Genomic DNA, 19,201 nt, shown 5'->3' with positions numbered 1-19,201 from the left:
TGGGGGCTTAGAGGTTTACATTTCCAGGAAGCCTAGTTCTCTCAGTCCTGGATTTCAGTATTTTGTTAATCAAATATCTCAAAAAAATTCTGGATCTTCTATTTTTTTTTTTTCAGTGTATGTCACGGGTCCCAAAACAGTCATAATTTTCTTGAATGTGCATTTTTTCCTACTCTTAATCTTGGACACAGGTTTCTGTGGGACTACATCAGTAAACTTTTTCAATGTGACTGTCTTCCTATGTAGAAAATGTTTCATTCTATGATTAAAAATAATTGCTTCTAAGGATCAAAACCCAAAGTATCTACCAATAATAAAATAATCTTCTGAAAAGAAATAACCTGATTCTTTTGTATGATTCAAAATGAATTTGTTAAAAATTAAGCTTGCCAGATTTGTATAAAATTCCTATCAGTGTTTTTATATGCTGTTTATAAAACAATTAAAAAACAACAGGCTCTTTTTATCTAGAAAATCTTTCTTTAGAGGCCCCTTTTTAGGCCTGGAAGGGATCTACTAGGCACCACCTAATGCTTTCAGAGAGCTTAACAAATGGTCTGAGGGCCAAAGGAAATTGTTCTATGCCCCCAGGCTTTACGCTAATATTGATTTAATCTTTGCTCCTATTCTGTGTCTTAATCTGAGAATCTTTAACTGGTTGGAAATCTGAGGAGGAAGAACAGTTTAATTTTCAAAGCCAGAAATATCTGGATTTATAACATGCTGCTTACAAATTGATAAATTGTCTGATCTAATTTCTTTTTTTGTAGAAACATAATATATGCAGGTTAAAGAGATTAGCTCACACTTTTTATATTTTTCTTATAAATCATCTTGGCCACATCTACAGTTTGGTGAGGTGCATTTTTATCTTCCAAGTTATAGGAGGTAAAGTTTAAATATTCTTCCTCTTCCTAGTATGTCATTATTTTTCCAGATGTATATTTTTTATTCTACTGAAGTATAGTTGATTTACAGTGTTAATCCCTGCTGTACAGAAAAGTGACTCAGATATAGTTATATATATATATATATATTCACTTTTTCATGTTCCTTTCCATTATGGTGGATCCTAGGACATAGAATATAGTTCCCTATGATACACAGCAGGACCTTATTGTTTATCCGTCATATTCATAATAGTTTGCATCTACTAATCTCAAACTCCAGTCCTTTCTCCCCGCTACCCACACCCCTTTCACAACCACCAGCCTGCTATATCTGTGAGTTCTGTTTCTGTTTCATAGGTATGTTCATTTGTTGTATTTTAGGTTTCACATATAAGTGATATATGGTTATTTCTCTTTATTTCTGATTTTGTTGTAGGAAGGGGGAGGCCCACCTACAGGGCCCCAAGAGTGGACTCTTGTCTAACACTTGGAAAAGAATTGTCTGAGGAGACACATGCTGACAAAGCAAGAGATTTTATTGGGAAAGGGCACCCGGGTGGAGAGCAGTAGGGTAAGGGAACCCAGGAGAACAGCTCTGCCACGTGGCTCATAATGTCAGGTTTTATGGTGATGGGATTAGTTTCCGGGTGGTCTTTGGCCAATCATTCTAATTCAGAGTCTTTCCTGGTGGCGCAAACATCGCTCAGCCAAGATGGATGCTAGCAAGAGGGATTCTGGGAAGTGGACGGACACACAGTGTCTCCTATCGACCTTTCTTGGACTCTTCCTGTTGGTGGTAGCTTATTAGTTCCGTATTCCTATCAGGATCTCCTATCATAAAACAACTCATGCAAATGGTTGCTATGGTGCCTGGCCAGGGTGGGCGGTTTCAATCAGTGTGCTTCCCCTAACAATTCCCCCAAGAGACTTCATATTCAAGATATTTCTTGGGAATTGGGGCGGAGGTCTCTTTCTTCTGTAACTTCTTCCTCTTGTGCATGGGCATAGGCCTGCCTAGCAGAGCAGAAGTCTCTCTCGCTACCTGATCTAAGTTGGGGTGTTCCACATCTGAAACCAGCTTCCTCCCTTGTAGTAACATCAGTTTGGCCTGGAACTGCTGGAGTCTGCTGGAAATAAACTTTGTAAGGAGTTGGAGTATAAGGGGCCAAATAGGAGGCCTAATAAGATAGTTATCACTGGACCCACGAATGGTAGGAACCAAGAAGGGAAAGAAAGAGAACTCCATACACTTGTTGAACTCAAATCCCAGATCTTTGTGGCCTGTTCCAAATGCCCTTTGACATCTTCTTGGACCTGCCCCGATTGGTTGTAATAAAACCAGCATTCTTCCTTTAGACAGAGATAAGTGCCCCACTGTCCTGCAGTTAGTAAATCTAGGGCCCGACGATTTTGTAGGACCGTTGCGGCTAGGGAGTCTAGCTGGGATTGTAGGCATTGGAGGGTCCTCGCTGTTTTTTCTATGGATACAGCAGTGTTGGTAGAAAGCTGCTGAAATTTATGTAAAGAAGTTCCCCCCAGGGCAGCTCCTGTCAAACCAGCGGTCAGTCCTAATGCCAGGAAAAGAGGGCTAAGTATTATTGCACGATGTATCCTCTGGTTGGTATATACTGGTAAAGGCAAGGAGGTATTACTCCAGGCCAGATCTATGTGGGGTGTAACATACCCTAGGGAGCAAGCTTCTGACCAAAAAGGTGGTAGGGATAAATAAGCTTTATCCTCACATATGAAATAGACACCATGACTGGGTTTAAGCTGAGCAGCAAAAGCAGATTTCCATCTGCCTTACAACTGGAACATGGCATAATGGAACAGGGGCAGTCTCTTAGTAGCTGGGAGGAGACTATCACTCCACTTGCTGCAAAACCAGCAGCAGTGAGGGCATTTAGGAAGGGATTAAGTGTTGTGAGGCATCCTGGGTTTTGTCTTCAAGGTAAAGAGTGTTTTGTTTAGGCTCCCACCATAAGGTTAGGTTTTCAGGGGTGGGTACCCCTACAAGGGAATAACAGGGGTCAGAGTTACCTGCCCGATTTAGAAACCAGGATGAATGGGTGTGGTTCTTTGGTCGTCCAGAGCAGAACATGGATTTTTGAGACTGGTTAATAGCATCTGAGGAGAGCCTCATGTTCGGGGATAGGTATAGTGTGTCAGTTCTGCCAGAACCTCTAGTTCCCAGACTTTGGGCTAAATCATAATACCCTAGTGAAATTTCTAGGTCCCAGTTTTTCCCATCAGTTTCAACAGTGAAGGTCTCCAGACATTGTGAGTTGCCTAGATTTCCCACTGACACCCCTGTCAGGGAGTCGCTTTTTAGACAGATAGGGAAGGTCACTTGGGGAATGTTGGTCAAGAGAGAAAATAAGGGCTCAGGTGGGTCTGTAATTATCGAGGGGGTAAATATAGACAGTTGTTCCTGATACCAGGGCATGAAGGTTTTTTCCTCTTTTTCCCAAAAGGTCATACTGTGACCAGACGGGGTGTGCTGGGTAACAGCATGTAGCTCGGCTGGAAGGGTAGGCCACTGATACCCTGGGACAGGTTGGACATACCCCCAACTCCTGCCTTTAATGCAGATCCAGCAGGGGCTGGTTAGGTTGAGTCGAGAAGCAGTGTGGTTTGCAAGCGTATATGCCTCTTTTAGGGAGAGATTAATAGCCATACAAGGAGACATGATTAGAAAGGGGAAGAACATCATATGATGCATTTTTACTTATCTGAGGGAGAGATGATTGGGTTCCACCTGAACAAGAGTCTGAGATCTTCAACAGGTTCACAGGAATAGCTGTCCTCTGGTTTTGGAGTCTCAGTCCCCGTCTCCCCCTCCTGTAGGCCATAGGGTTTTATTCTAGAATTGTGGACCCAGGCAGATAGACCCTTCACTTTTACAGCAGTTGAAGTTACTAGGACAACCTGATATGGTCCTGTCCATTTCTCAGACAGCTGGCTTTGACTCCCTTTTTCTTGCCAGGTCTTTACTAATACTCGGTCCCCCGGCTCTACCTGGGGATTTTTCAAGTTTTCCTGTGGTCTAGGGAGGATCTGTTCTCCATACTGTTGGAGTTCTTGTTGAAACCTTCCCAGGTCAATTATATGTTTTAAGAGAGTATTGCCGTCCTCATCAAAAAACAAATCAGAAGTTAAGAATGGACATCCATACATCATTTCATAAGGGCTTAGTAATAGTGGCCGTTTGGGGGCTGTCCGTACCCTCATGAGGGCTGTGGGTAACATATGGATCCACTTATTATGTATCTCTTGACATAGCTTGGCCAGAGCCCTTTTAAGAGTCTGGTTGGGTCTCTCTAGCTTTCCCAAAGCTTGAGGCCTCCAGGATGAGTGGAGGCAGTATTTGATGCCTGAGCATGTGGCCAGGTTCTGGGATATCGTGGCTGTAAATAAGGGCCCATTGTCACTCTGGAGTGATCAAGGCAATCCAAACATAGGTACTATCTCCTTCAGCAGAGCTTTACAGACTTCTGTGGCTCTCTCTGTCTGAGTAGGGAACGCTTCAATCCATCCTGTGAACATGTCAATAAAGGCTAGCAAATAAGAAAACCCTTGGGTCTTTGGCCTGGCTGTAAGTCCTGCCAGTCCTCTTCTGGGTATGATCCCCAATGTTGGACAGGTTTAATTAGAGGAGGTGCCCAGGGTCTGGTCTTTGGATTATTTCATAGACAGGTATCACAATTCTGTGTGACCTAACAACCTTAGCCAACTGGGGATGGTAGAGAACAGGTTTGAGCAAGATTTCCAGATTATCTCTTCCAAAATGGGTACTTTTATGTAAGGAGTTAATAGTTTTCCAAACCTGAGAGTCAGGGAGTATTACTTGGGCCTGATCAGTCTGAAACCACCCATGTGACCCAATCTCCCAGCCCCTCTCAGCTTATCGGGAATGTTCCTCTGGGGTATAATCTGGAGTCAGGTTTTCCTTGGGGAAAAGGGGGCAGATAGCAGTGACAGGGGTAGCTTCCCTAGCAGCTCGTTTTGCCTCCTGGTCAGCTTTTCTATTTCCCTGGGCCTCTTCTTCTTCCCCCTTTTGGTGACCCTTACAGTGGACCACAGCTAATTTAGCAGGAAGTCTGACTGCCTCCAGGAGCCTGAGAATGTGCTGTTTGTGTTTAATAGGAGAGCTTCAAGCACTGAGCATCCCTTTTTCTTTCCAAATTGCTGCATGGGCATTCAGGATGAGGAAAAGCATACTTAGAGTCCGTATTAACCCTCTTTCCTTCCCCTAATTCCAAAGCTCTTGTCAGGGCAAAAAGTTCAGCTTTCTGGGCTGAGGTTCTGGGAGAAGATTCCCACTTTCCCTAGTTTCTTCTAGGCTCACTGCAGCATATCCTGCTTTCCTCTCTTCCTTTTCTACAAAACTACTGCCATCTGTGTACTATTTTTCCCCTGGGTCAGATAAAGGTGCCTCTGATAGGTCTGGGTGAGAAAAGTATAATTCGCCTATGATTTGCATGCATTGATGATCCAAAGGGGAAGTAGATGGATCTGGCAGTAAGGTGGCTGGATTTAAAGTCTGACAGACCCTCAACTTTATTTCTGGAGTGTCAAGGAGGAGGGCTTGGTATTGGGTGATCCTTCTCCCTGTCATCCACCTATCCCCTTTAGCTTCCAAGACTGCTTGCACCTGATGAGCCATATACACTGTGGTGGGCTGACCCAGGGTCAGCTAGATGCCTCCTTAACCATAAGAGTGGTGGCCGCTACTGCCCAGAGGCAAGTGGGCCACCCTCTGGCCACCTCATCTAGTTGTTTTGAGAGATAAGCCACGGGTTGTAATACAGGCACCATCATTTCTCCTAACATCCCAAGAACAGTTCCTATCCTTTCAGAAACATAAAGCCTCAAAGGCTTTTCCAGGTTTGGGAGGCCTAAAGCTGGGGCTGTAGTGACAGACTCTTTTAGGGCATTAAAGGCCACCTTGCAGGTCTCATCCCGGTCGAGTGGCTCTTCCTCTTTCCCTCTTAACTTTTCATATAGGGGTCGGGCCAGATTGCCATAATTAGGAATCCAGATCCTGCAACACCCAGTCATTCCTAAAAATCCCCTAAGCTGTTTTTCTGTTTGGGGGTACAGGGTATTTAAGATGAGGGATTTCCTCTGGGGGTCGAGCATTCTTTTTCCTTCCATAATTATAAATCCAAGGTATTTTACTTGGGTTAAGCTAATCTGAGCTTTCTTGGAGGATACTCAATAACCCTTTTCTTCTGGGTCAGATAAAGGACCCAGAGGAAATTTAGTTTTAATAGTGTCCATTTGAGAGCTGATAAAATTTGGACTAGCTATGAGCAAGTCATCCACATATTGTATTAGATTACTGTTTGTTAAAGTTAATTCCCTTAGTTCTCTCCCCAAGGAAGTCCCAAAAATATGAGGCCTGTCCCTAAACCCTTGTGGTAGTCGAGTCCAGCAGAGTTGTATGGCCTCCCTTGTTTCCAAGTCCCGCCACTCAAAAGCAAAGAATTTTGGGGATTCAGGATGGAGAGCAATGCAAAAGAAGGCATCTTTAAGATCCAAGACTGAGAAGTACTTAGCATTTCCTGGGACTTGAGATAGGAGGGTATACGGATTTGGGACTATAGGGTGGATGGGAACCACAGCTTCATTAACAGCTCTTAGATTCTGGATGAATCGATAAGATCCATCTGGTTTTTTAACAGGCAAGATTGGAGTATTGCAGGGAGACTCAGAGATGATTAGAATTCCAGTATCTCAGTATTTGTTAACTAATGGTCTAAGACCTTCAAGAACTTCTGGTTTTAAGGGATATTGTCTTTTCCAGGGGTAGGGAGCATTTGGCCTCAGAAGAATCTTTACCAGTGGAACATTTATGGCTAGACCAGGGCTGGAGATATCCCACTCCTGGGAATTGACCTCATCTAAGAAAGGGACAGACTCCTCCTTTTCTACATCTAACTGTAAACATTCAGACACTAGGCAAAGGAAATTATTGACTTCTATCTTTCTCCAAGTCACTCTGGTCTGGAGGCAGCAAAGAAGGTCTCTCCCCAGTAGGGGAGCAGGGCAACCAGTGATGTACAAGAAGGGGTGGGTTCCTTGCCAATTGCCCACCTTACAGTGGAGGGGCTTAGTAAAATTTCAGCTCTGGGGTTTTCCATCTACCCCTATAACCATTTTAATCTGGGAGTCTAAAAGTCCTAATCAGAAAGGAAGAATAGAGAAGGCAGCCCCCGTGTCTAAAAGAAAGTTCACACCCTTAACCTTTTATTTGTAGAGTCACCCAAGGGTCGAGAGGAGTGATCTGGACCTCACCATTCACGGGGGTTTCTCGAGCCACTGGGTACTGTCAGTCCTGGTCGCCCAGGACTAATACAGAGGGAGCAGGTTTAGGGGTCTCCATACGCCTTCCCTTAGGGTAATATGGGCACCTTTTCCAATGCCCATCCTCTTTGCAGTAGGCACACTGGATGTGTCTCAGACACGGTGGATTGTTAAGATCCTTTTTCCTTCCTTGCTCTACCCCGGACTCTCGCGTAGTGGCAGGATGAATAAAAGTCAGGATTTTAGCCTGTTGTTGGCCCAAGGCCTGGGTCTCCCTCTCTATTCTCCTATCTTTTCGGGCTTCCTTTTGCTCCCTTTTTGCTTCCTCCTCCTGGTCCCTGTTCAAAAACACCCTATTTGTCTCTTCCACCAAATCGGAAATTGGGGTCTCTGGTCCCTTTCTTAGTTTTTGTAATTTTCTCCTTATGTCTGCGGCTGCCTGGGTTATGAAGGAATGGCCCAACAGGACTCTTCCTTCCATGCTTTTTAGATCTGTCTTGGTAAAGTTTTTAAAGGCTTCTGTGAGTCTGCCCCAAAAAAGAGCTGGATTTTCATTCTCTTCCCATGTAACTTCTTTTATCTTATTATAATTAACACCCTTTCAGACACCTTGAGTCATTCCCTGTAGTAGGCAAGTAATGAGGTGTGTTAAGGATCCCTTTCCTGCCCTTGTATTAGGATCCCAGTCTGGCTCTGTAGAGGGGATTGCCTCTTCGGCAGGGGCCAGACTGACATCTACCCGCTGTCTTTCATCAGCCACTTTTCTAGCCTGATCTAGGATTCGAGCTTTTTCCTCATCATTACAACACCGGGTGAGGATGACCACTATATCCCTCCAGGTAAGGGAGAAGTTAAGGCTAAGACGCTCAAATTCATCCTTAAATTTGCGGGGGGGCGGGGGGGGGAGTTCTTGGAATATGAGCCCAGTTGTTCCTTGCATTGGGTAATGTCTTGCATAGAGAATGGAACATGAATGTGCATTGTTCCCCCCTCCCTGTCTGGTGCCTCTCTTAGGGGGCAGATTTTGTCTGAGGATGACCTTTCCTTCTGTGGAGGACAAAGTTTACTTCCTGATCATAAACCCATGGGGGAGGGGGCATATGGAGGAGGAACCGAGGTGATGGTGAGTGACTTCCCTTCAGATCCCATGATTTCTGGGCCCAGCCTCCTGACTTCCAGGTCTGAGCTCGTAATTTCCGGGTGTGTCTTACCCTCCTTTCCCTGTGACCTCTCTGCTGAAGCAGAGGAGGTCAAGAGAAGGTCAAGGGGATCTTCTGTTTCAGACCTTGCTAAAAGGATTTTGGAAGAGCATTTCTCAAAGTCCTCAAGCTTATATTTTCCCTTTTTCCCAGAATCCTGGTAGAGGGCCACAAAGGCCTGGACATAGGGGCCCTCCTTGTATTTACCCTCGCGTTTGCAGTATAGACTGAGCTGTAAAATGGTGTTGTATCCAAGTGATCCCAACTGGGGCCATTTTCCCCTCCTCCCAGGGAGTAAGTAGGCCAGTACTGAGTACAGTATTTGATAAGTTTTTTCTTTTTTAGCCCTTCCAGTTGGTATCCCTCCTAGTGGGCCAAAAGACAACCCAGCAGGGTGTCTAAAGGGAAGCTAGGTTTATTTCCCATTTTAGTGACGGTATAGTTTATATCTCGTTCCCAAGGGACCAGTATTGGGGTGGATGCCCCTATATCTGACTCTAGAGAGATTGTAAGCTCTCTCCTGGTCACAAATTGCCTGATTGTATATGCACCAAAGGAAATGTTTAGTAGTAAGCACAATCAACGAGGCTGAAGGACTGGTCCTGAAAGGTGAATTAACCCCTAAGGATGTCTCTAGGATGTTAATTTTCACCCAAGACCAGGTGCAACTATACTGAACCCCGTCAATCACTTCCACGTGGAAGCACTCAGCCAAATGCTCAATTAAATGGCTGAATTTATAGAAACAGGGCACCCGATGGAGGGCTTCTAATGCCCAATTTTCTCCCCAAGAACAGAAAGCACAATTGATGGGGAGCAGAGAGCATAGCCTCTCAGAAAATCTCTTGGAAAGACCCAGAACTTCAGGTCCAAGTATCGACAGAGTGAATGGAAATAACTTGGGTCTTCAAAGAGAGGAAGAGAGGCCAGGTTGAGAGAGAAGGAGTGGGAAGAGACAAAAGGTCTAAGAGTCGGGGAGAGAAAGAGGAAAAAGAGAAAAAAAGGGTGGCCTTACAGACGTCTCCTGCCACCTACAGATACCCAGGCGTTAAGGGACTTTTCCCTGGGCCTCCAGAGAAGGGAGGACTGGAACTCGGCCCTACCAGAAATCAGAACCAGAATTCGAGTTCTCTGCCAAGAGGAGGTGATCAGTCTTCAATCTTCAGTTCAGGCTGAGGCCCTTCGACCAGATTCCTGTATCCAGGACCGGGGGACTAGAAAAATAGGATAGGACAGGTTGAAAGGAGGGGTGAGATAAAAGAGGTCAACAAAATCTCTTGTTCCTTACCCAGTCGGGGCACCCTGGCCAGTTGTCTGCATCAGGAGGAGACCAGGGACAAATGAGTCCCAGTTGCGGCCGCTGGGTCAGATCTGTCGGCAGGCGAGCTGGTCCTGGAGTACACCGAGCAGTCTGGATGCCAGCCCCACTAAAAATGGGGGTGTCCCTTCGTGGTCGCCAGTTGTTGTAGGAAGGGGGAGGCCCTCCTATAGGGCCCCAAGAGCAGGCACTTGTCTAACACTCAGAAAAGAATTGTCTGAGGAGACACGTGCTGACAAAGCAAGAGATTTTATTAGGAAAGGCACCCAGGTGGAGAGCAGTTGGGTAAGGGAACCCAGGAGAACTGCTCTGCTGCGTGGCTCTCAATGTCGGGTTTTATGGTGATGGGATTAGTTTCCGGGTGGTCTTTGGCCAATCATTCTAATTCAGAGTCTTTCCTGGTGGTGCAAACATCGCTCAGCCAAGATGGATGCTAGCGAGAGGGATTCTGGGAAGTGGATGGACACACAGTGTCTCCTTTCGACCTTTCTTGGACTCTTCCTGTTGGTGATGGCTTATTAGTTCCGTATTCCTTACCAGGATCTCCTGTCATAAAACAACTCATGCAAATGGTTACTATGGTGCCTGGCCAGGGTGGGCGGTTTCAATCAGTGTGCTTCCCCTAACAGTTTACTTCACTTAGTATAATAATCTCTAGTTGCATGCATGTTACTGCAGATGGCATTGTTTTGTTCTTTTTATGGCTCACTAGTACTCCATAGTATAATATACATGTACTACGTCTTCTATATCCATTCATCTGTTGATGGACATTTAATTTGTTTCCATGCTTTGGCTATTGTAAATAGTGCTGCTTAGAACATAGGGGTGCCTGTATCTTTTCAAATTACAGTTTTTTATGAGTATATGCCCAGGAGTGGGATTGCTGAATCATATGGTAACTCTATTTTTAGTTTTTTGAGGAACCTACATATATTCTCTGTAGTGGCTGCACCAATTTACATTCCCACCTACAGTGTGAGAGGGTTCCCTTTTTTTTCACACCCTTTTCAGTGTTTATCACTTGTAGGCTTTTTAATGATGGCCATTCTGACTGTTGTAAGCTAATAACTCATTGTAGTTTTGATTTTCATTTCTCTAACAATTAATGGCAATGAGCATCTTTTCATGTGTCTCTTGGCCATCTGCATGTCTTCATTAGAAAATTGTCTATTTTTGTCTTCTGCCCATTTTTCAATTGGAGTTTTTCATTATTGAATTGTATGAGCTGTTTGTATATTTTGGAAATTAAGCCCTTGTTGATCACATCATTTACAAATATTTTCTTTCAGTCTATAGGCTGTCTTTTCATTTTGTTTATAGTTTCCTTTTCTGTGCCAAAGCTTATAAGTTTAACTGGGTTCCATTTGTTTATTTTTGCTTTTGTTTCTATTACCTTGGAGACTGACCTAATAAAAAAGTATTAGTGGGATTTATGTCAGAGAATGTTTTGCCTAGGAGTTTTATGGTGTCTTATCTAACATTTAAAGTTTTTAAACCATTCTGAGTTTGTGTATGCTGTGAGGTCCTGTTCTCACTTCATTGATTTACATGTAGCTATCTAACTTTCCCAACCCCACTTGCTCAAGAGACTCTTTTCTCCATTGTATATTCTTTCCTCCTTTGTTGAATATTAATTGTCCATAGGTGTGTGGTTTTACTTCTGGGCTATCTATTCTGTTCCATTGATCCATATGTCTGTTTTTGTGCCAGTAGCTTATTGTTTTGATTACTGTAGCTTTATAGTATTGTTTGAAGTCTGAGAAGTTTAAGTCTCGTGCTTTGTTCTTTTCCCTCATGATTGCTTTGACAGTTCTCTGTCTTTTATAGTTCCATACAAATGTTAGGGTTATTTGCTCTAGTTCTGTGAGAAATGTCTTATATAATTTGATAAGGATCACATTGATTCTGTAGATTGCTTTGGGCAGTATGGCCATTTCAACAATTCTTCCAGAATACATTTGAATACATTTTCAAACCCATTTTCCCTTTCTTCTCCTTCTAGGATCCCTATTATGCACAGATTGGCATGCTTTAATTATTCCATAGGTCTCATATTTATTTTCAGTTCAGTTCAGTTCAGTCACTCAGTCGTGTCCAACTCTTTGCAACCCCATGAATTGCAGCACGCCAGGCCTCCTTGTCCATCACCAACTCCCGGAGTTCACTCAAATTCACGCCCATCGAGTCAGTGATGCCATCCAGCCATCTCATCCTCTGTCGTCCCCTTTTCCTCCTGCCCCCAATCCCTCCCAGCATCAGAGTCTTTTCCCACTGGAAAAGACTCTTTGCATGAGGTGGCCAAAGTACTGGAGCTTCAGCTTTAGCATCATTCCTTCCAAAGAAGTCCCAGGGCTGATCTTCTTCAGAATGGACTGACTGGATCTCCTTGCAGCTGAAGGGACTCTCAAGAGTCTTCTCCAACACCACAGTTCAAAAGCATCAATTCTTCAGCACTCAGCCTTCTTCACAGTCCAACTGTCACATCCACACATGCCTACAGGAAAAACCATAGCCTTGACTAGACGGACGTTAGTCGGCAAAGTAATGTCTCTGCTTTTGAATATGCTATCTAGGTTGATCATAGCTTTCCTTCCAAGGAGTAAGCATCTTTTAATTCATGGCTGCAGTCACCATCTGCAGTGATTTTGGAGCCCAAAAAAATAAAGTCTGACACTGTTTCCACTGTTTCTCAATCTATTTTACTATTGTTTAAATTTGTTTTTTTGTTTGCTGTTCTAATTGGTTGATTTACAGTATTCTATCTTTCAGATCATTTATTCTTTCTCTGCATTATTTATTCTACTATGATTTGCCTTTTGTCCAGCTTTCCTCTCTGTAAATGAATTTTATAATTTTTCTTGGCTTTTCCTTATAGTTTCTAGTTCCTTTTTATGGTACTCTACATTCATTCAATTCCTAATTGCTTCAGTATTTTCATTCTCTCTTCAGTCTATCTGGAGAGGTCTATTTCATTGTTTATTCTTTCAGGGCAATTCTCTTGATCTTTTAATTGGGAATGGTTCCTCTACTCCAGGGCTTCCCTGGTGGCTCAGAGGCTTAAAGTATTTGCCTGCAATGTGGGTTATATCCCTGGATCGGGAAGATCCCCTGGAGAAGGAAATAGCAACCCACTCCAGTACTCTTGTCTGGAGAATCCTATGGATGGAGCAGCCTGGTGGGCTACAGTCCATGGGGTTGCACAGAGTCAAACACGACTGAGTGATTTCATTTACTTACTTTCTTACCTCTGCTGCTGCTGCTAAGTCGTTTCAGTCATGTCCGTCACTGTGTGACCCCGTAGATGGCAGCCCACCAGGCTCCCCCATCCCTGGGATTCTCCAGGCAAGGACAGTGGAGTGGGTTGCCATTTCCTTCTCCAATGCATGAAAGTGAAAAGTGAAAGTGAAGTCGCTCAGTCCTTTCCGTCTCTTAGCGACCCCATGCACTGTAGCCCACCAGGCTCCTCATCCATGGGATTTTCCAGGCAAGAGTACTGGAGTGGGGTGCCATTGCCTTCTCCGTACTTACCTCTACTTTTATATTTTTCTTGCTCTGTGAGTTTAGGAGAGAACTCTACTGTTGTCTTGGAGGGCTGTTTTTACGCAGCAACATTCCTCTGTAACCTGTGTGGGTTTAATAGTTTATGGTGCAAGGGCTGTTTTTGGTATGGATGCCTGTCACCTCTTTCCTCACTGTACACTGCCCATCATCCCCTTGATAGGAGGTGTAACTGGTGTTGTGGTGACCAGAGCCAGGGGCATCTCTTCTTTGCTCTGTGATTGTCACTGCCCTGTCAAGGGCAGGGTCTGCTCCCTAGTTGTTGGAGTATAAGCCCCTGGTCTGATTCTGAGCTGTATTGTGAAGTAGCTAGGACTGGAGTGCTCCCACCGGAAGAGGGGCTAGTGAGTATTCCTCTGCTGGAGCTGTTCACTGGTGAGTATACTGAGTCATCTGTCACCTGTTGTGTTGTTATGTACCGAGCCCGTATCTCCGAACCGACCAAGAGAGCAAGTCCACCACAGTAATGCAAAGGCAGGAAGGGAGTTTATTTCTAGCACGCTAGGGCCCAAGTCTCATCCAGCATAGTGGAATCTGACAAGAGCCCCGAACAAAGGAGTATGGCAGCTTATATACAGGCAGTTCTTTGTCTCAGTTACAGGAGTAGCTGGCGTTACATGATTGGCCAGGCAGGATGAGCGCATGTCCTGTCTTTTTTTGGTAAACATGACTCAGGTCCTAGAGCCCGTCATTTGGTCCCTAACATTCCCCCCTGTCCTTAGATCATATAGAGGAATCTTTCTCTTGGTCCTGAGACACAGTTTGATATTGTTGCCGAAGCACAAACAGCTGTACTATATTTATGCATTCCTTTATAAAGGCTCCAAGTCTATTGATAATATATGGGCCAAAGGTAAGCATCAGTAGAAGTACTAGCAGGGGTCCCAGCAAGGTGGAGATTAGGGTGGTCAACCAAGGGGATTGTTGAAACCAAGACTCAAACCATCCTTGTTGAGCCTCACGTTCTCGTTTACGTTGGGCTAGTCTCTCTCTTACTTTGGCCATAGATTTTTAAACTATTTTTGTGTGATCAGCATAAAAACAACACTCTTTTTTTAGGACAGCACAGAGTCCCCCCTGTATCTCTCTACAGATCTTTCAGTTGTGCCTGGGCGCACCTGGACATCCCCAGAATGCATGATTCCGGAGCTTGCCCCTCTTCCAGGGTACATTTACCACCAGCTTAAGGTAAAGTATAAGTCTGGCCACCAAGTATTTGGTGGATGTATTGCGGTGGTGGAGTTAAGCATCTCACGTGTTAGTCTATTTTGCAGTTTCTAGGTGATTTTGACGGGTTGGTGCAGGTTCACGCTGGCAGCTTCGGAGCAGAGTAACATGGTCATCCATAAGATGGTCCAGATGAGTTGTCTTGGTCCTGTCGACGACGCCGGAGCTTCAGCCTCAGGGGGTTGGACAGGTGCAGAGACGCTTTTTATTTTTTTTTTAGCGTCTTCTTGCTCTGCTGAAGTAGCTGGGCGTACGTGGTTGCAATGCACCCAAGGCCCAATACCGTCGACCTTTAGGGCAGTTGGGGTGGTAAGAAGAACAACATAAGGACCCTTTTATTTGGATTTTAGTGCCTTGGTTTGGTGCCTTTTGACCCATACCCAATCTCCTGGGCCAATGTCATGTGAGGGAATAGTTTTTTTATTTTGACTCACATGTATTTTTCGGAGCAGTTTTTAGACACGAGAATGCACCTTGCTCAAGGCCATCAAGGCCTCTTGGAATTGTCCCAACGTGGGAGGCGGTAGTTTTTTTTTTTTTTTTTTTTTTAATATTGGACATACAGGGGGAGGTCTCTCATACAGAATTTTAAATGGGGTCAGATTAAGTTGATAAGGAGTATTACATGCACGGAAGAGGGCAAAGGGAAGGAGGGTCACCCAGTCTCTGCCAGTCTTTATAGCCAATTTAGTTAAAGTTTTTTAGGGTCCAATTTATTTATTTTACTTGCCCTGAGCTCTGTGGACTGTATTTACAATGTAACTTTTATTTAGTCCCCAGGGCTAGGGCAAGGCTCTGAACTATTTGACTCGTAAAAGCAGGTCTATTATCAGAGCCGATGGTCACCGGCAGGCCAAACCTGGGAACTATTTTTTTTTTAATCTTTTTTGCCACTATCATCGCGGTCTCTCCCTTTGTAGGAAAAGCCTCCACCCACCCTGAGAAGGTATCCACCAACACTAACAAGTACTGGTAACCATATTTGCCTGGCCTTACCTCGGTGAAATCTATTTCCCAGTGTTGCCCTGGTCCTTTTTTCCGATACCTCAGTCCTGCATGTTGTCTTTTTCCTGGCCTCATCTGTTGACACGCCTTACAAGCATGCACTATGTTCTTTATAGTTGTCTGGTGCTGGGGAAATCACAGGCATGCAGTTTGAAAGAGCATCAGAGTCTTTTTTTTTTTTTTCAGATGAGTAGACAAGTGTAAATGCTCACATAGTTGCCGTCTCAACTGAGCAGGGAGTATCAAGTAGCCGTCTGAGTCTCGGTACCATCTATCTTTACCTGGAGGTGAAAGTCTGATCACCAACACAGGGGTGATGAAATCTTTATCAGCTACTTTTTGAGCTGCCAGGTCTGCGGCATGATTTCCTCGTGCCGTGGGGCTGTCACCCTTTTGATGTCTAGGTACGTGTACTATTGACACAGCCCGAGGCATCTGTACAGCCTCTAAAAGTCTATGGATTTCAGGCAAATTTTTAATTTTTTTTTTTTAGCTGTCAAAAACCCCCGTTTCCAATATATCGGGCCCTGGATGTGTACCGTGTCAAAAGCATAGCGACTGTCAGTGAAAATAGTTATTTTTTTTTTCCTTTGGCTCTCTCTAATGCTTGAATCAGGGCAATTAACTCTGCCTTTTGTGCTGAGGTATCCCTTCCGGGGGAAGGGCCTCTGCCCATATCGTCTGTCCAGAGTCATCTACCACTGTGGCTCCCGCCCGTCTCTGTCCATCTTTTACATAACTGCTGCCGTCTGTGAACCATTTTAGCTCACTGTTATCTAGTGGAGTATCGGTTAAGTCCTTTCGTATTGCTGTTACCCCGGCCAGTATCTCATCACAATCATGGAGGGGGCTATTTTCCTCCAGATTGGGCAAAAGAGTGGCCGGATTTAGAGTGCAGGGTGTTTGGAAATGAATCCATGGGGTGTCAAGTAGCAAGGCCTGGTAGTGCATCAAGCGGGCATTAGAAATCTATTTACCTGGGGGTTGCTTTAAAACTCTCTCTATGGCATGAGGAGTGTAGACCAAGAGTCTCTGTCCATAAGTCAGTTTATCAGCATCATGGACTAAGAGCGCAGTGGCCACGATGATACGGAGGCAAGGTGGCCATCCGGCTGCCACTGGGTCCAGTCTCTTGGAAAGGTAAGCTACAGGTCGCTTCCATGGTCCCCATCTCTGTGTTAGTACCCCTTTTTTTATCCCCCGCTTTTTATCTACAAATAATTGGAAAGGCTTAGATGGATCAGGGAGGGCAAGGGCAGGAGCTTCCAGCAAGGCTCGCCTGAGCTCTTGGAAGGCCTCTTTCATTGGCTCAGTCCATTTTTAGTCCTTGTTTTTTTTGGTCCCTTCATATAGGGGCCTGGCCTTTTTTGCAAACCCCAAGATCTACAACCGGCAATATCTCACAGTTCTCAGAAATTCTCTCACTTGTCTAGGGTTAGCCGGCTCAGGGATCTGGAGGATGGTTTTTTTTTCATAGCCTGTGTTAGCCACCTCTGGCCCTGTTTTATCTTATAACTGAGGTATGTAACCTCTTGCTTGGCAATCTGGGCCTTTTTGGCACTGGCCCTGTAACCTAAAGTCCCCAAGGTTTGGAGAAGGTCACCTGTTGCCTCTTGGCACTCTTTTTTTGTAGCCGCTGCCAGCATAAGGTCATCAACATATTGTAATAAAACAATGGTAGGATGTTTAACCCGATACTCACGGAGGTCTTCGTCCAGGGCCTCATTAAATAACGTGGGCGAGTTTTTGAAACCCTGTGGTAAGCGAGTCCATGTCAGCTGCACAGGGGTCTGACCACCGTCTTTCTGCCACTTGAAGGCAAAGATCTCTTGGCTTGCGGGGGCAAGAGGCAAACTGAAAAAGGCATCTTTTAAATCTACAACAGTGTACCAAATGTAGTTTGGAGGCAAGTTGCTTAACAATGTATAAGGGTTAGGAACCGTAGGATGAATATCACTCACCCGTTTGTTGACTTCTCGTAGATCTTGAACTGGTCTAAAATCAGTTCCCCCAGGCTTTTTTACAGGCAACAGGGAAGTGTTCTATGGGGACCGGCACCTTTTTAGGACCCCAGCATCTATGAGGCATTGTATATGAGGAGTAATTTCTTGTCGAGCCTCTTGACTCATGGGATACTGCCGTACCCTCACCGGGGAAGCACTGGCTTTTAGTTCTACAATGATAGGGGGCCTCTGTTTGGCTAGTCCCATTTCTGCTGTTTTAGCCCAGGCCTGAGGGTATCTTTGAACCCATGGTTGTACTTCGGGGCTTATTGTTGCTGGGGCCTCTGGCAAGTAGAGTCTGTATTTATCTTTTAATGCCAGAGACAGGACCTGAAGAGGATGCCCGGTCCCATCTAAAACCGACACTTGTCCGTGGTCGAAATGAATTTGGGCATTCACTTTAGACAGTAAATCTCTTTTTAACAAGGGCGCTGGACACTCAGGTATCACCAGAAAGAATGGGTCACCTGGTGGGCCCCCACGTTCACGTGCCGTTTTGTAGTCCATCCATATCGCTTAGTCCCGGTTGCTCCCTGCACCCAGCTACTTTTCTTAGACATGGGTCCATCTTTTTGGTTTAAGACTGAGTATTGGGCTCCCATGTCCACCATGAAGCCAATCGGTTTTCCCTCTACATTTATAGTCACCCAGGACTCGGGGAGGGGCTTCGAGCCCTGACCTCCCTAGTCGCTATCCTCACCCACGTAGAGGATATGACTGTCTGCAGAGGGAGTCTCGTTTTTGGGGTTCTTGGGCCCCTCTTTTAGATTTTTTTGAGGGCATTTATCTTTCTAATGTCCAAACTCTTTACAAAACGCACATTCGTTTTTCTCAAGCTTACGCCTTGTCGTTTTTTTCTTCAGTTTTTGAGTCTAATTTTTTTTCCTTTTTGGAACCTGTTTTTGCTTTCAACCCCAGCAAAAAATATCTGGGCCAGCTCTTTTTTATTTTTACGGTTTTTTTCAGCTCTAAATTTTTTTTTTTTTTTAATGTGGTCCTCTCTCTCTTCTGGGGTCTCTCTATGATTAAAAACTCTCTCGGCTGCCCTCACTAGATCTTGCAAGGATTGTTTACTTAACCTCTCTATCTTTTGTAACTTTTTTCTAATATCGGGGGCTGCTTGATTTACAAATGCTAACATAACTGCTGCTCATGACTCATCTGCCTGTGGGTCCATAGGGATATACTGTCTAAAAGCTTTTATTATCTTTTTAAGGAAGGCTGCTGGGCTCTCATTTGGCTCTTGCCTCACTGAATTTATTTTGGCCAAATTAGTTGGCTTCCTGGCAGCTGCTCTAAGGCCGGCCATAAGAGTCTGGCGGTACACTTGGAGACGCTCCCTACCCTCAGTGCGTTCGAAGTCCCAGTTGGGTCGCACCAAGGGGAACCCCTCTTCAATGAGGTTAGGCTGTATTGTGGACCTCTCATCTACCCCTGGCACATTCTTCTGAGCTTCTGACAGGATCCGCTCGCCCTCCTCTGTAGTGAAAAGCACCTGTAACATTTGCTGACAATCATCCCAAGTGGGATTGTGAGTAAAAAGGACAGACTCTAAAAGATCAATAAGACCCTGAGGTTTTTCAGAGAAGGAGGGAGTCTGGGTTTTCCAATCATACAAATCACTAGTGGAGAAGGGCCAATACTGATATGTCTGCTTTCCACCCTCTCTGGCTGGCCCCACCCAGACTG

The 19,201-nt window shown here is 44.8% G+C and overlaps 1 protein-coding gene across 1 annotated transcript; it reads right to left on the bottom strand.

Annotated features, from left to right (window-relative positions):
- Positions 1–7,224: 7,224 nt before the first annotated feature.
- LOC138082281 (uncharacterized) lies at positions 7,225–18,123 on the bottom strand. Its single transcript, XM_068975573.1, is given in 6 exon segments — positions 7,225–7,537; positions 8,485–8,630; positions 9,687–9,883; positions 15,791–15,922; positions 17,113–17,970; positions 17,973–18,123. Coding segments are annotated over 6 exon segments (1,797 nt in total).
- Positions 18,124–19,201: the final 1,078 nt, after the last annotated feature.

The sequence above is a fragment of the Capricornis sumatraensis genome, chromosome 7, assembly GCF_032405125.1.
Source record: "Capricornis sumatraensis isolate serow.1 chromosome 7, serow.2, whole genome shotgun sequence".
Taxonomy (NCBI): Eukaryota; Metazoa; Chordata; class Mammalia; order Artiodactyla; family Bovidae; genus Capricornis; species Capricornis sumatraensis.
Note: the sequence above shows the minus strand (reverse complement) of the source record. Positions and strands in the feature narration are given on the sequence as shown.